Source organism: Phyllostomus hastatus, unplaced genomic scaffold, assembly GCF_019186645.2.
Source record: "Phyllostomus hastatus isolate PE091 unplaced genomic scaffold, TTU_PhHast_1.1 phas_scaffold_129, whole genome shotgun sequence".
Lineage (NCBI taxonomy): Eukaryota > Metazoa > Chordata > Mammalia > Chiroptera > Phyllostomidae > Phyllostomus > Phyllostomus hastatus.
The window spans coordinates 18829617-18846378 of NW_025334009.1; the positions used below are offsets into that span (position 1 = coordinate 18829617).

General features: G+C 39.8%; 1 protein-coding gene across 2 annotated transcripts in view; it reads left to right on the plus strand.

Moving 5' to 3' along the window:
• NEK10 (NIMA related kinase 10) overlaps window positions 1-16762 on the plus strand; it is a 177003-nt gene that overhangs the window by 134391 nt on the left and 25850 nt on the right. For both annotated transcript variants that reach the window (XM_045857452.1, XM_045857453.1), the window contains 2 exons: window positions 7810-7847; window positions 7947-8087. In XM_045857452.1, the coding sequence (XP_045713408.1) occupies window positions 7810-7847; window positions 7947-8087 (179 nt within the window). The remainder of the gene's footprint in view (window positions 1-7809; window positions 7848-7946; window positions 8088-16762) is intronic.

Genomic DNA, 16762 nt, shown 5'->3' on the forward strand with positions numbered 1-16762 from the left:
ACATTTCTAAAAACATCTTCAAAAGACTTTTTCTCTACTATTAAATACTTAATTCAATGATATAAAGCTGCTTAAATGTATAGAAGAGGTGGGTGCAAAATGATATTTTAGTACAAAAATAAATTATGACATATGGGTATGCTCCCCAATTAAGAGAATTTTCTATTAAAATGGACATTTCAATCAGTTAAATTTAGGAATCTTAGCATTGCCAAATAATTCTAGTCCTTTTTTCTTAGAGGATTCATACAAAATTGTCTTATTTGCACAAATTCAGTTGAAGTCAAGCCCTTCAAAAACAAAAGAAGCATATGTACTATATATTTCAGAGCTGGAAATGGTTTTCAGAAGCTAGCCATTATCTAAACATTTTGTAGCAAATGGGGTAAACTAGAATCCTCAGAAAGGAGACATTCGATCTGAAGCTCAGTGAAATGGGTATTGCAGAGTGGGCTGTACCTTGAGGTTAAGGAGCCAATCCACAGGTGGAAAATGGAAGACGGCCCACATGTTGAGGCTGATGAGTCAGAAGGTGCACACATGGGTGAATAGGACCTGAGCTAAAATAACTGTTGCAGAGCTGTGCCGTGTATGTCACGGCAGGACATGCCATCAGAGAGCGCGGGTTGATTTAAGACCGGCTCTCTTCTCTCAAGGAACTCACAGTGGGATGGAGAGCCGAGGGCAGACTCCACAAGGAAATTAATGACAAAAGAGAGCCTATGATTCAGGCCAAATAAGAGGAGATAAGAATTAATAACTTTTTGAGTTCCAGGTAATCCCCAGAGCTTTTCTGAATTAAAAGGAGGCAACTCTAAAATGTGTTTCTAATTCTTTAAAAGGTATTGAATAAGGCTAAAATTATTTGCCATTAACTTGTTCAGGGTTTTCCTGGGTTTCCTGGTTTATTGATATGAATGAAATATAAACCCATCTTGCAAAGTGTTTAGAAGCTGAATGAAAAGTTAGAATGTAAGAGAAGAGGGCAAAGCTACAAAATAAAATTAAATTGAAAATCAAGCCTGTAGATTTAGGGCTAGTCTGTGCCATGCGTGCAATGGTAGACCAGTTAAAATGAGAGCTTTTTTGGCCCCTAAAATGAGGGAGTTGGTCTCAATGTGGAAAAAGCCACAGAGACGAGCACACTTGCCCTCAGCACAGCTTCCAAGGTCTGGAATTCAGACTTGGCCCTGGCTAAAGAGTGCATGGAGAAAGCTGACACATCAACTCTCAACTTTGGTCGCCTCAGATAGTAGGAGCTTGCGTTAAGCTAATTGCCTGCTGAAGGACCCAGGCACCTGCCTAATAGCCTGGGATAGATGTTCTTGGACAAATGGGCCCAGTGGATAAAACGTGAGCAAGTGAAATGAGGAAGGGCAGCTCCTGCCGCCTCAGAGAATGGTGGAAGGGAACCTGATATCCGAACTGGAAGGCACCCTGTTGATCCAGGTCACGGTCAGATAATGAAGCTTTTTTTGTAGGAATATAATTAATGGCAAGACCAGGAGAGTCCCTCAGCTTTTAGAAGTCCCTGTTCCTTCTCTGGAACAGAATTCACATGAGGCTGGCAAGTGATTCCTTTGGGCTCCTTTTATTGCCAAATTCTTTCCCAGATCTCAGCCCTTCATCCCCAAATCACCGAAAGTCCCAGAAGCCAAACTCAAAGTACTGATACAGGATCAGTGGCGAGAGCCCCATTTTTCAGCTTCTGGAAATAACAGCCACTCATGAAGCAGAGATGAATCTCCAAAGCCTCACTCCCAAATCTCCAGGCACCAAATCTCCCCCGCCAGGATGCCATTTAGCAGCCATTCCCCGAGCTCCCCTGGACCCTCACAAAACCTGGAGATGCCAGTGTAGCACTCGTAATATCACAGAAGTAGACCACGGGAAACAGCCGGCTGACCCACATTTCCTAACTAACAAGCAGGTTGTTCCCGTGTAGCATATTCACTCAGCATAATTCACTTTTAGTTAGGACTTTGGTTTACTAGAATAGACATTTAATGTTATATCTTTGTTCTTTGCACATTATTGGAGAGTCATAAATAGGAGTGTCACTTAGGATACTCCTACAGGTATTTATCATCCTGAGTGGTCATCAAGTAGCTGCTTTAACTGCACCCACTCACACTCTATTGAGGGCTAACCAGTTAGCTCTCATGGGTTAACTCTGACTGCATTTCAGTTTCATCTAGCAAGTAACAAGAGGCAGACGAAAATTAACCTAATGGTGTATTTTTCATACATTCATTTCTTGTCATGAATGCACATTGATCATGTGATGGTCCATTTGAGTAACTTCTTGAATAAGACTGTGTGAAGTTATTTTAACAGCTTCGATGATGTGCAATTTATACAAAATAAGCTGCACGTATTTGAAGGGTGCAATTTGGTAAGTGTTGAGTGTACACACCTTGTAAATGTCACAGTGAAGGCAGTGAACACGTCCACCTGAACGTGTCCTCGTATCCTCCTGTCCCCTTGCTCCTGCTCCTTACTCGGTCCTCGATCTGCCTGCTGGACTGACGGTTAGTCTGCACTTTAGCATTTTACATGAGTGGAATTATATAGTATATATATTCTTACTTGTCTGGCTTCTTTCAGTCAGCATAATTATTTAGAGATTTGTCTATGTTTTGTGTATCAGTAGTTAGTTCCTTTTTATTGGTTTGTAGTAGTATCCCACTGTATAAATACGCCTGTGTTTGTTCAGACACTCTTATGTCAATGGACATCTGAGTTCCAGTGTTTGGCTCTTACAAATAAAGCTGAGATGAACATTTCTGTCTTTATAGGGACACATAGTTTTTGTTATCTGGACTAAATATCTAGAAGTGACATGGTTGGGTCATATGCTAGGTTTAGGCTTAAGTTTTTAAAGAGACAGCTGAACTGTTTCCCAGAGGGGTTGTATGATCCTTACATTCCCAGTGGGAGAGAGTTGAACTTCCTGTGTGTGTTGAGAGGGGTTGGAGTGAATGGTGACGTTTGTCGAAATCATCTTTTGCTTTGATGTGTGAGTCTCTGAAATCATAAGGAGTAAGAAGGAAAATAGAATTTGCTTTTTGTAGTCACGCTCTCACAAACTATTATCTACTTTCAAATAATCATATGAAATAAATATCCTTATTGTTAATGGTTGTGGATGTTTTATGTACATTGACAAAATTAGCCAAAAGCTGGGTTAATGTCTGTGTCAGGAAAAGGCAATTAAAAATTCAATAATTAGGGCTTTATTTGAAATTTTCAACTTTAATCACTTTCAATGATCTCAGGATCTTAAAATCTTCTGCCCGTGTCACTACTTGCTAAGAAAGAGCTGAGAATGGGCTTGACTTTTCCCGGTGTCTAGCTGGGTTTTAGAACCTCACTCAGTAAGGATGTTGATAGCTCTAAGTCATAACATTTTACTTCCACTTACAAATAAATTATTCTGAAGAGTGGAATCTGATAATGCACCCAGGGACTTCAGCCTCTTTCGTTATCACATACACGCCAGTCCAACGAAGGTTTGGTCACTGTATTATGATCTTCTTAAGAATATCAATTAATATGTACTACTGGGTGTTGATATATACCAGTGTATGCCTGGTCTTTTATTGTATTGCCCAAGGTACAGTGTACTGCACAGAGGTGCCAGTCCACAAATACTTGTCCATTAATAGTTGAATGATTTTTACCCCAGCATAAATTCTGTTATTTCTCACTGTAATAAGACTGAAATCTCAGCTACTGGCTCGAACCTACAGTCTTTGCCATAGTCACAGCTTAAGGCCCCTCACCCTCTTTTCTTTAAGGTTCTGTTGCTCAGGCAACAAGATTTCCCCATGCCTGCTTGCATCCTGTTGCTAAGGCAACAGGGTATGGTTGGCTGGCTGGTTTAAGACATTGGATGTTTGCAGTATCAGAGACGCCTGTGCTTCACAACTTCTTTGATAATTCAGTGTGTGCATAACTGTAGTCAGGGTCATGCACCTGACTCTAGACTTTGTACCTAAAGATGACTGTGGACGTTTGCAGCCATTCAGTGTCATGCATGTGGCCAGAAGGACCTTTTTGTAATCTCAGGAACTATGGATCTTGCCTCCTTTTAGCAGAAGTCTTGCTCATTTTCACTTGCAGGTATTCTCTAGTCCCACCCACCATTCATAATCCACGTCTAGTTTTACTTAAATTGGATAAATACTGCCGGATCACTACTTGCCAGAATCAACTTGGCCTTTCTGCCAATGTCACAATCAAGCAATCTTGATTTGTTGGCAGGAAGACCCCGTTATTTCTTTTCTGCAGCAGTTCTAAACTTCCCTGGCTCATTGCTCATTTGTTTCTGGCTGGCATTGGAGTAGGAATGCAGAGCCACTCAAGAGAACCCTGCCACTTGCCTGTAGTGACACTCACTCCATTAACACTGTAGGTGGATGAAAAGCTCTCGCTGAACAGAATTTAACCCTGTATAATGTTGCTTATTTACACAGAACATGTATATGAATTTCCCCACCTAGAAGAGACTTGTAAGCAGTAAAATACTGCTTAGCTCGCATGGCGTGGTTGACTTAGCCAGCCACAGAAAGCATTATCTTAACATTGTAAGCCAAGCCTCTCATTTCATAAGGTTACGTATTTCTTCTTTTAATCAACATCAAATAGTATTGATGACTTTTCACCATTAAATTAAATTATGAGATGTAGCTACAAAGCATATGAAAATATTTTCTCAGTTCAGAGCTATATTTAAAAGAATTTGACAAGATATTATAAAATTATAGAACTCCATTTCCTTTATGTCCGGGACTACTGTGACAATTAAATAGTCCAATAATTTACCCTGTGCTTGAATTAATTCAGTGAGGCATTGATTTAAAAAATTAGAGTTAATATGACTTCTAGTCTCCACCTTGCCCGCCGTGGTGTGGGATGGAGGTAGCAGGCAAACACTCACCTTTGGTGCTTCCATTTCTGGTTTGACTTAGGAATTCTGCATGACGTCACACCAGAGCTGAAAAGAGCTGGAAGTGACGGCCTTTCAGAATCCTTTGAAACCTTCCATTTCTTGGCAATTGTTCCATCAGCCTGAAGTACTATTGGACAATGCCCTTTTCAAACCTTTTAGGGGGCACAAGCTTCATTATGTCCAGCCTTTATACCATAAAACATTTCTGGGATGCTTTCTCTGTGTAAACCACATCTGTCCATTTCTCCCAGCCTGCACTGCCGGGGGAACCCATCCTCTGCAGCCACACTGTTCTGTTGGATGTGAACCTCCCATCTGGTTCAGTCTAGAGGTAGACTTCCCCCAGACTCTGCATCATTTCAACCTTTAGTCCATTGTGGACCCAACGATTGTGTAGTTCAAAGTTGTCCGTTCTGATTACAATGAGTCTGTTCCATCTTGAAATTTCAGATGACTATGTTTTCTTGTCATCATGATAAATTTCTAGAAAAATTAACATTTTTTTCTGCCGTACCTGTGCGATCTTATAAGTTCCAAGATGGTAGAGACTATTTTTTTTCATCATCCCTTCTCCATTGTCTAGCACTGTGCCTATACATGGTGGGCATTTTATAAATATTTTTTGAATGAATGAATGTGTGTGATGCTTATTTTTAAAAAACCCCTAAAGTTTATTATGAGGAATTGAGAATCATATAAAAGAGTAGAAAAGTTGACAGCAACTCACCATTGTCAGGGGGGTCTGTTCCATGTGGCATGTTTTGAAATAGGCAATAATATTTGAAATTTTGGATTTTTCAGGACAGCTGGAATCACCATCTAGTTAGCTCAACCTGTGAGTGGTTATTAGCTCTCGAAAGCACCTATACACTTAGGAATAAAAATCTTTTGCAAGTTACATTTTAATGCGACATTTAAGATAGTGGGGTCAGTATGGTACTGTGTAGATAAGTGGCAGGACTGTTCACTTCAGTCCCAATGTTTATTAAGACAATGACCAGCACCTTCTAAGGAAGGGTCTGGAATGCAGTGTTGAAGGTGGAGGCCACTGGCCATGTGCGGCTCTTGGGCAACTGAAGTACAGCTAATGGGGCTGAGGAACTGAATTTTACGTTTTAATCTTTTTTTTATGAGATTCTATTTTTAGAGTTCTTACTACTTTCTTTCTTTCTTTTTTTTATTAAAGATTTTATTTATTTATTTTTAGAGAGGGAAGGGAGGGAGATAGAGAGAGAGAGAGAGAAACATCAATGTGCGGTTGCTGGGGGTTATGGCCTGCAACCCAGGCATGTACCCTGGCTGGGAATCGAACCTGCGACACTTTGGTTCACAGCCCGTGCTCAATCCACTGAGCTACACCAGCCAGGGCTACATTTTAATCTTAATTTAAATGTAAGACCATGTGTAAAACACATAATGAATTTTTATATTTTGTACATCTTGAATTGATAATATTTTGGATATATTTGACTAAATAAAATCTATTTTTAAAATTAATTTTATTTTTTTTAACTTCTGCTATTTAAAAATGTGGCTCCCAGAAAATTTAATCTTATGTTTGTGGTTTGCATTATATTCCCATTGAACAGTACTGAACCTGTCTAGAAGGCTAAGGAACAGGACTCTGCACTTGCACTTGCTGGGGTATAGCATGTGGGCAAGGATGTGAGCTGCTCTGCTCCTCAGCTCAGCCCCGAGGCATCCTGCGCACATATGGGCACTGCTGAGACTATGTGCTCTCTCAGTTTTCCGAGGGTAGAGGCCATCCCTGTTCTTGCTTTATACACGTCCCTTATTCCAGGGCTCGGGAGAATGTATTAACTGGGCGAGGCAGGCGAGTTTTGTTTACTTTTCAAGGCTCTGGAAATGTGGGCTGGGAATGGGACAGAAAAATAGTGGGATCCAGAGAGGGCTGCTTTGGTGGGGAGCAGGAGGAATGGAAAAGGATAGGGAAGGAACTCACAGTTGGGTGTAACGACTTTGGTATTATTCTAGTGCTTAAATTAGGTGGTGGGTAATGAAGGCCAATTTTGCTATCCCTCATAACTTAGGTGTGTGTTGTGTGCGTGTATCAAAATTTCTATGATTAAAATGAATGGGGTGAGGTAAGAGAATTATCAATCATGTTTATTTGAATCCCTATACATGGTAGATATTATATATATATTTGTTAGATTGCATTAAATTAATGTGTGGTTCTTAAAACTTGCCAGAGCACATATATTTTTTTATTTCATTTAAAAAAACCTACTAAGAAATTGGCTTTAAATTTTAGTGGGACAGTCAAGTTTAAAGGTTATTTATGGCTGTCCTTGATGGGGTCTTAAGCCACCTCTACTGGGTGGAAGGCACTGAGACCAACTTGCAAAATGACCAGGAAATCTAGAATTTTAGGGCAGTGCAAACAAGTAATGTTAATAATCCTGGAAACTTCAAAAAAAATAATCATTTTAAATGTAAAAATTATCTCTTTTCATAGGAAGAGTCATAGTTTATTTTTTTCTGACAGTAGGAAAAAAGCATAGAAAAATAATATATCTAACATTTTAAATAGTATTTATTTTTAATACAAAATCAGTGTGTTGATTTTAGTGTAGCAGGAAGACCACCCAGGGCTCCTAATCATTCCTAGAGCTTATGAGCAGCCGTCAGCTCTTCCATCGGTCAGGGGGCTGTCAGTGCTGCTCTGGGCTCTCACAAGTTTATTTCCTTCTGTATTAAACCCTTGAGAGTGTCTTCAGGGGAAAGAAAACTACTTTTATAATCTAACCCATAACAAGGTGTAGGCTTTCCGTAAGTGGTGGTCAAGTCCAAGTTGAACAAGTCCTTCTAATGGCCCCTAATTCTGTTTTCAGGGACTTCACTGGTGGAGTAGGATCAAGACCAAGACCAGGTAAGTTAGTGTGGGCAGCAATGAAGTCACACATGTCTCCCTGAAATTCCGTGTGATTTATGTTATAGTTTTATATTTTTCCCCCTTTTATTTCTTCAGCTTTGCTGCCTCTTGACCTGCTTCTGAAAGTGCCACCCCTCAGGCTCAGGGCCCACATTAAGGAGGTAGAGGCTGAGTTAGTGACGGGGTGGCAGTCCCACAGCCTTCCCGCTGTGATTCTCCGCAGTCTCAAAGATCATGGTAGTACCTGTTAAATCCAGTTGATCTCAAGTACACGATGGGTGAACACAGAATTATAGTTGGGCCTGAAATGCCCGAGTGGTGCTTGGGAGGTGATTTTAATACAAACCGCGGGAGGATTTTGTCTACCATTATTTGGCATTTAAGAGTATCCAAATGCTTTCTGTGTTCACTCATTTGATTTAGATATAGGCTGTTTTTCTAAAATTTGCATTTCTGCTTTGGTGGGAATGTTAACCAGTTGAACTATTGATGCTTAAAGTGTATACCTATGAGCAAAAAATAGTAGCCAAGTTTTACTTACATATTTCTGTAAGCTTTAGACCTGTGTGATACAAAAGACTAAAGCGTATCTTTTCTATCTATATTCTGACACAGATAAGTATTTTTAATTATTTCAATTTTTATTTGACTAAAACATTACTATATCTCATTGTTTAATAATTTAAAAATTATGGATTCTTAAAGCATAAATGTTTATAATAATGGTTGGGGGGAAGAGTGTGTTAATTAGTTTCTGATTTCTGTTAAAAAGGACAAAGGTGCAGCAGTAATGGTACAGTTGTTAGCTAAACCTGGACAATTCAGGGAAAAAAGTGCAGTGATTGTGCTCTTCACACATGCAGGAGTGTCTGACTCTTGAGTCTAAAGTTCTATTATTCTGCATTGGTTAACTTCAAATTATTACTTAATGCTATTTTCACTTTAACTTCCTTAATTTACACGTTCTGTAGAGTTAACACCTGTAGTGTACAAGGGTGGTATGAAGTGATTTCCTGTAATATTAGTCCATCTCTTTATATTTATGAAAGTTGCTTCGAAAGAGTTACTGGCCCTTTGGTGCCACTTACACTGTCAACAAAGATGCAAAAAAGGGTGATTCTGGTGTTAAGATGCCCAGAGCTCTGATGTTGACTGTGTTCTACCCCTGCTGTTTTGGCAAAAGGTAAGTTACAGCATAAACATGAAACTGAAACAGTCACTTTTCATTAATTTTATTACAGCAAGAGCAGAACAAACACATATGTAAGCGATTTCACAGTTCTGCTGTGATTCATAACAGGGATTCCTTTTCTGAAGGGGCATGTTGGATTAACTCAGCTTAAGATATGACTTTATGTCAGGGACATCGATTGTATCTTTTAAACAAACTAGTCACACTATAGCAGTTTGCATGTAATGTATTTCTGAGACCTATGGTTTGTTATCCTGCCCAGTTTTTTAAAAAATTCACTGGTTCATATTTTTTAAATTTAAAACAGAATATAGTATAGCATTTGTAAGTGTTGTCAGTGAATGCCAGGGTTTATCCACAGAAGAGGTAATATTACAGAACACATTAAGGTATATGGTAATTTGGGTTATTGCCAATGGTAGTAGGTAGTAGGTGTCTGTTTTCAAGTAAAAAAGTCTTTATTTTCTTCCATCTTGAAACAATGGGTACCAGCCCCATCCACTTAGACCATCTCATCTGCAAATCATGCTCCATTCTAGTTGCTGCCTCTGTCTCTCTAGCCTAAGAGAAGAAACAGGTGTCGTGAGACACCACTGTGCTGGTAATTTTTGAGTTATACTTCAGGCATTGGTGATGCAGAAAAGCGAAGCACTGGAATGTAAGAATGATTTATTTGTATAAAAGAAGGCAGATCATATTAGTGTATTTTCATTTATTTAAAATTTGATTTAGCTTTCTTAGATTCAAAAGGAACATACTGGAAATCATGTATAACCAATAGTTGAGTCCTGTATTACCTAAATGTTCTGGAAAAAAAATTTCAGGGTGGGGAGATTTACATCAAAACCTGGGCATGCACCCAGGACAGTATCTAGTATGTGAACCTCATTTTCCATGTGCTGTGGCTGAACAACGGGTGAGAACTACTATTTTGAAGTCCCAAGTGGCTGTATTATAAGATCTTGCCTATGTGGTATTCCTAAAATGTGGACTTCTTGGCCCATATTGTGATGATACAGCAGTATCAAAACTCCTGTGGAACAAATAACTATGGGACCATTTCAGGTTCACACAATTAAAAGTCCTCCTATTCTGTCATTTAGTACTAACTAGATTGTGTAAATTATTTATTTTATAAACATTATTTAGATTAAATAATAGACTATAGTTCTCTGCCAATAGAAATAAAAATTCAGGAATTCCTATATTTGGGGGTTGAAAATATTAGCGATAATTAACATGGAACCAATGAATAAATGAACGTTTTAAGCATGTTAGTTATTTTAGCTCTACCTCCCTAACTTCAGTCGCTTACATATTTTCATTGCGGAAAGTTGGCCAGACCCGAGTTCCATCTGTGCTACTGTTTTCCTGGTGCATGTTTCTTTAATTTTTAAAAGAAACATTAAATTTTATTTTTCAATTACAGTTTACATTCAGTATTATTTTGTATTGGTTTCAGGTGTACAGTATAGTGGTTAGATGACGATATACTTTACACTGTGTTCCCCCCTGATAGTTCCAGCACCCACCTGTCACCATACATCATTATTACAATATTATTGACTGTGTCCTCTATGGGTTTCTGTAATTTGATTCATGTTCTCAACTTAAATTTATTTGAAGGGGAGTTTATGTTATTGCTAGAAATAGGAAACCAGTATAGCATAACTTGCCATAAATAGATAGCAACTCTAAAAACAAATGCAAATCTAAGCAAGACAGCATTGTTAAATTCTAAATAGATATTGCTCTCTGCCTGTCATGAGGTCTTTCTTAGTGAAAGAATGTTAGCTAATATTTGAGAAATGGTGACAATATCCTTGCTCCATACTGAAACTCAACCTTGATATAATCAGTGAAAAGAAAACTGAGAAAGAAAAGGAAAGAAAAAGAAACACCTTTCCAACCTGATTTACTTACTATGTAGAACTATGCTGTATTATAAGTGCCCTGTACTTTGCAAAACTCAGTTTTTAAGAATAATGGATGGATTCTGTTGCCTATGGAGTCAAATGAATTAATCAAACAACTGGATGTTTTGAATGAGAAAAAACATGTCTGGAGTCTATTGCATACTCAAAGAAACAGTCCTTGCCTGTTGAGGAAGAGGAAGTGGTGACCTATATATGAGAAAATGAAATCATACCAGAACATATTATGAGAAAGATACTCTTTGTCAATGCTTAGAGTACATTTTAATGCTCTAAGCATCTGTGGATGCTACCAGAGTGGGTCAAATGTAAATTTTAGGGAACATGAGTCGAACTCAAATTTAAAGTGCAAATGCAGTGTCAACGAAGAGCATGGCCTAATTTGGCTGCATCGACACTGATATTTTTCTCTTCTTGATCAGTTTGCCATTTTCAGCGGCGCTAGCAGGCACTGAACTGATGCATGGAAATTCTTATGCTCTGCATTTTGACTAGAAATGGTTACTTTGTGGTACCTGGGCTCCTAATTTTGTCTCCTTACTAAGTGACAGAATCTATTTTCATACTTGCCTTTTGTTCATAAAAGTCTGATCTAATGTAAGTAGTGTCCCATCCAAATATTCCAGAGAGCACAGCTAGTGTTCTAATTGGTCTTATTTATGAGCAATCTTCAGTAGCAATCTTACGTTCAAATTAGTTATTCACAGAAAGTACTTCATACTAAATTTCACAATTGCCAAAGTGATTTTGAGAACATGCCTTCTCTCATCTGATTGCATAGTAATTCTTTTAGCATATAAAAATGTGCTCGCCTGATTTTAATCAAAACTTATAATAGTAGTCTACTATTATAAGTTTATAATAGTAGTCTAATACCATGCAATTTGGCATATAATTATATACTTTTCTATATTGTTTACTGGGATTTGGTTATGTTAGCTGTCTCTTCCAACCAGACTATAAACGTCTTAAGTGAAGTTTGCACGGACTTCTGCGATCAGGCCCTTGAAAACTACTTACTGAGCTACTGATGCAGACCTACCCTGCATAACCCTTGTCTATCCTTGCTATTGAGAATGACCACATAAATAATCTCATGATTACTTAAAGAATGGGAATAGTGGTATTTTAATGTTAGACTTCAGGCTGGGGAAGGGGTGGGCACCAACACATTTCCTTTACCGATGATACTTGGCTTCCTAATTCTTCCTGCTGAGGGAGGCGCTGAGGGAGGGTGGACCAGGTACCAAGGTCCCAGGAGGATGCTGCTGGAGATGCGGATTTTTTTTTTTCACATTCGTTGTAGGATAGTTTCTTTCCAAAGAGATGCTCAGATTTACAAAAGTCATTGATGGTCCTAACCCAAAACCAAGTGCCAGCGGCAAATCAGCTGTGCAGTGGCAGCTTCCGCCCAGCCCAGAGGGTTTCTGCCCCAGGGGGAGGGGCCAAATGGGAGGAGAGGAAGGTTACAGCGCCCTCTGGCAGAAATAGAGGAAAGGTCAGTGTTGCTTGGGTGATGATGGTCGTATCTGTTCAAAATAATTGACTCAAGAGAAAGTCAAGGCTCTCAAATTCCAGATATGCTATGATTAATCATTTTAATGAAATTTAAAAAATAGTTTTGGAGTATATTCAACTGTCCCTTGAGTTGTAATCATACAGTAGTTTGAGGATGGCAGATGGTGACAGGTGAGTCAGTACTAATGAGAAAGTGATGAGAGGCCTCTTTCCTGTGGCCCGGCCACCGGTACCCTGCTGCTCCAGTGTTCCCGAGACCTCGCACGCTTAGTTGACTTTCCTCACTATGGACTCCACAGGTTATTGGGGATGTTTTAGATTGCGATTTAGTTAATATTTTATTTATGTAACTATTTTCAAAAAATATATTGCTGCCCTGGCTGGTGTGGCTCAGTGGATTGAGTGCCGGACTGTGAAGCCAAGGGTCACCAGTTCGATTCCCAGTCAGGGCACATGCCTGGGTGGCAGGCCAGGTGTCCAATAGGGGAATGTGAGGGGCCACCACACACTGATGTTTCTCTCCCTCTCTTCCTCTCTCCCTTCCCCTACTCTAAAAATAAATAAAAAAATATTTATAAAAAATGATATTGCTATGCAAAAGCACAACTCTTACAGTTATTCTTTAGCAAGTGTTCTAATTTTATTTAATCCATTAATGATGGATCCAGATGGAGGATAAAAGAGCTGGTTCCAAGAGCATTTAAAGAACAGGGATTTATATAGTTAGTCAAGAAGGAAAGCTGAAATAACATTGCTAAATTAAGCATAAGACTGATGAAACTTCTACAGGGCAATAAAACCATATTTTTGTGGTTTACTTCTTCACCGGCCTGTGAAGTCATACCAATTCGTCAAGTTCTGCAGCTTTAATTGCTAACCCTCTGGGCTGTGAGCTGCCTGCCCCTTCACTGGTGTGGACTGTTAGTTAAACACACTGGGACATTACCCCAGAGTATTAGGTTAGAATCCAGTGGGGTTATTAGAAAACGCTCTAGCATGGTGTCAGATAATGAAGCAATGATCATTTTGCCCAGTTTTCCATGACTGGGATAAAGTTCTCTCATTCAGGTAATTGAAGGGAGGTGGGGGAATCTTTTCTTTCTGTTCCTTTTAGTTTAATTATTAATGAGCCTTTGCATTCATAGTGCTGGACATAGTGTGGTTTTCATGTCGCAATATTCTATTCCTGAGAATTCTGGGCCTCATCAGTAGAGTCGACTTTTAGAGAAAAAACAGTCCCCTTCAGGAGGAACAAAGCGAGTCATTGGTTAGTTCCTGACTTGGTTGGTCATCGTAGCATCGCATGAGAACCATGGAGTGGAGAGAGTTGGGCTGTCTGGGCAAGGCCAGATGCGGATGCTATTTTTAGGCTACCAGTTCAGGAACAAAAAGTTAACTCCAGATTTTCCCAACAATGAACTTAATTGTGATATTGAGCCCCCTTCCACAAATCAGAAAGCACAATCAGTCAGCCTAAAGGTAAAGTTGGTGTGCTGGTGATTTCTTTACTACATCAGGCTTAAAGTCAGACAAACAGGATTGCCCTTCTCTCTCTCTCTTCCCTGAACTGGGTGACATTTTTGTTCCAAGGATTTCATTGGCATCATGGTCCTGGGGCTTTGAGACCACCTGTGCTGGCATCTGATCTGGTTACTGAGTGTGGTCACCCTTCCACACTGGCATCCAGCGAAGTGACAGAGCCCCACCTGACTTATAGTTCCCAGGCATGTTCCGCCCCCATGCCTCTCCCCTGCCCCCCACCCCGTGGCTGGGATCCCTGGAATGAAGGCAAGGCTTCTACAGGGCAGGCTCTCTCGTTCTGTCAGCTTCCAGTTCTATGTGGCTGACCTTCCTGGGCCCAGAGACCTGAGACCCGGTGGAGCTCCAGGAAGCACCCTCTGCCACCCACCTGACCCTGTGCCATTGCCATGTGGTGCAGGTAAGCCCTGCATGACTAGGGGCCTCTCAGAGTTCCCCATGGGAATTGGCACCCAGTTGTACCACTCTTGAATCCACAAACTTAAGGACAATTCTATCACTCAACTCTTTCCTCCTTCGTGTTCCCACCTGGCTTTGCCCAAGTGAGCTGGAATTTGAGTCTCTTCTGAGACCCTCCTCTTCCCCTGTCCCCTTTATCCTCCCTCTTCAGAGAATCTTAATGTTATCCAGGAGGGGTGGGAAAGTGAGTTTATTCAGCAATTATTGTTTTGAACCTCTCTGCCTCTGCTTAGACAGACTGTTGCTTTTTAAAACCCAGGAATGTACTTGCTCTGTTCCGTGGTTCCTCTCCGCCACCCCGCCTTGGGGGAAAGCTAGCCTTGCACTCTGCTTGCTCAGGAGTTCACGAGGGTCAGAAGTGAGTGTGGGGAGCAACACGACAGTAAATTCTCTACACGGCATCTTGCCATGTCTATTGTGTAGTCATTTCTAGGAACTTTAAAAATCTTGAGGTTACATTTTCTATTTATATTTTAGAAATAACTAAAGAGATAGCAAGTTTAGAATTGGGGAAACCCTTCCTAATCATGCACGCACGCACACACACACACACGGGAATTAAGCCTGAAGAGGATGAGAAGCATTACATAAACATAACTGAGTCAGCATTCAAAGTTGTCTTGCTTCTTTGGCCTTGAAACAGCTCCTATCTGAAGGTTCAGATGAAAGGGGGTGACAGGAGCCTGATCCTCGGGGTGAAAGAAGCTGAGGGTTTGATGCAGCTCCCTACCATCCTGTGGGAAATTCCACCAGGTGTGGTTGAGGGGAGACTGGGACCCCCCTCCCAACAGTTGCTCCCCAACTGCGGAACTCCCTGCTGGTCTATGTTGGGAGAGGTTCGATGTCCAAGCTCCCCAGTCTTCGTCTTCTCTGTCACCTCCCTCTGCCTTTCCAGGGGGTGTCATTCTCTCAGTGACTCAGGCCTCAGCCTCGGCAGCCTCCTTGGCTCTAGCTCACCACAGGGGGTCACCACCAACTGCCTTCTATAGGGAATTTTGAAGTTTTCTTCTAAGGTTTAAAACACCATTTAAATTCACTTAAAACTATTAAAGGAATATAAAAGTATTCTAACTTTAAACTTTGATTTTGTTTACATTTTAATAAGACCAAATATTGTGTATCTGTTATATTGAAAACAACATAGATCTGAATCGTGGGCGTACTATGACTGACATTGAAATATAATCCCAACCTGTGATGTCTTCTTAAGGGAAAATTATTTTAATAAAATTATTCTTAGGACAAATTGTCAATGTAAATATGTGTTGCATTTTGTGTGTGTGTGAATGGTTAGGATGTGTCATGCCTTAAGTGTGCCAATCCGAAAGATTTATTGAGAGAGAATGCTTTAAAACTCAAAATGATGTAGCTAACATTTGTCATGAACTTGTCAGTTATTAATATTTAAATGAGGAAGAAAAGATCAAAACAATGTCTATTTGGATTTTTATATTTTTTTGTTTTTCTAAAATTATTAAGGGCTAAATAAATATATATTTTGGGGTGAGGGAATATAGGAAATTTGAAGATTTGATCATGTAGAAAAGGAGGAATAATAGTTCTCATGCCCTGGTTCAGGAAATCAAGAAATTTTGCAAATATTATAGCTAGACTCCCTCCCATTTTTCCCAGTCTCGAATTTTCTTTGTCTCGCCAATCCTAATTCACCTGATTACTCATATCCTAGCGAGCTGTCCAGAGTGCACCAGGAGGGCCTAACTGGTCACGGTGCCCTGCTTTTCCATGATGCCACAGCAGCAGGTCTCGGAGAGACTGTGCTATACCTGAGACTAAGATTTACCTTTAGTCCAGGTGGTGGTAGGGGCGGATATCCTTTAAATTGAAAAGAAATAATGGATTAGGTGAAAATACTTTTAACATATGAAATGCAGTAAAGAAATTAGTATTCAGACTATGTAAAGAGCATCTACAAACCAATAAGGAAAGAAAAAAGCAAGGGCAGAAACAAGAAATTCATCAAATAAGTGCAGTAACCTCATCTGCCTTCAGATCAACATAAAATCAGATAGGCAGAATTGAAAAGTTATATAATATATAATGGTGATCAAGGTGTAGAAAACTGGATTCCCTTCTGGTCAAAGTATGAAATGGATTGGATCTCTTTAAAATGTGTTTGTTAAAATAAGAACTGTGTATATCTGAGGGCCCAGCGAGTATTTAATTTCTCCCTATCTATCCTAAAAGACTTCTCGCACTTACTCACAATGAGCCATGCACATATATACTCAGTGCAGCATCATTTGTAAGAT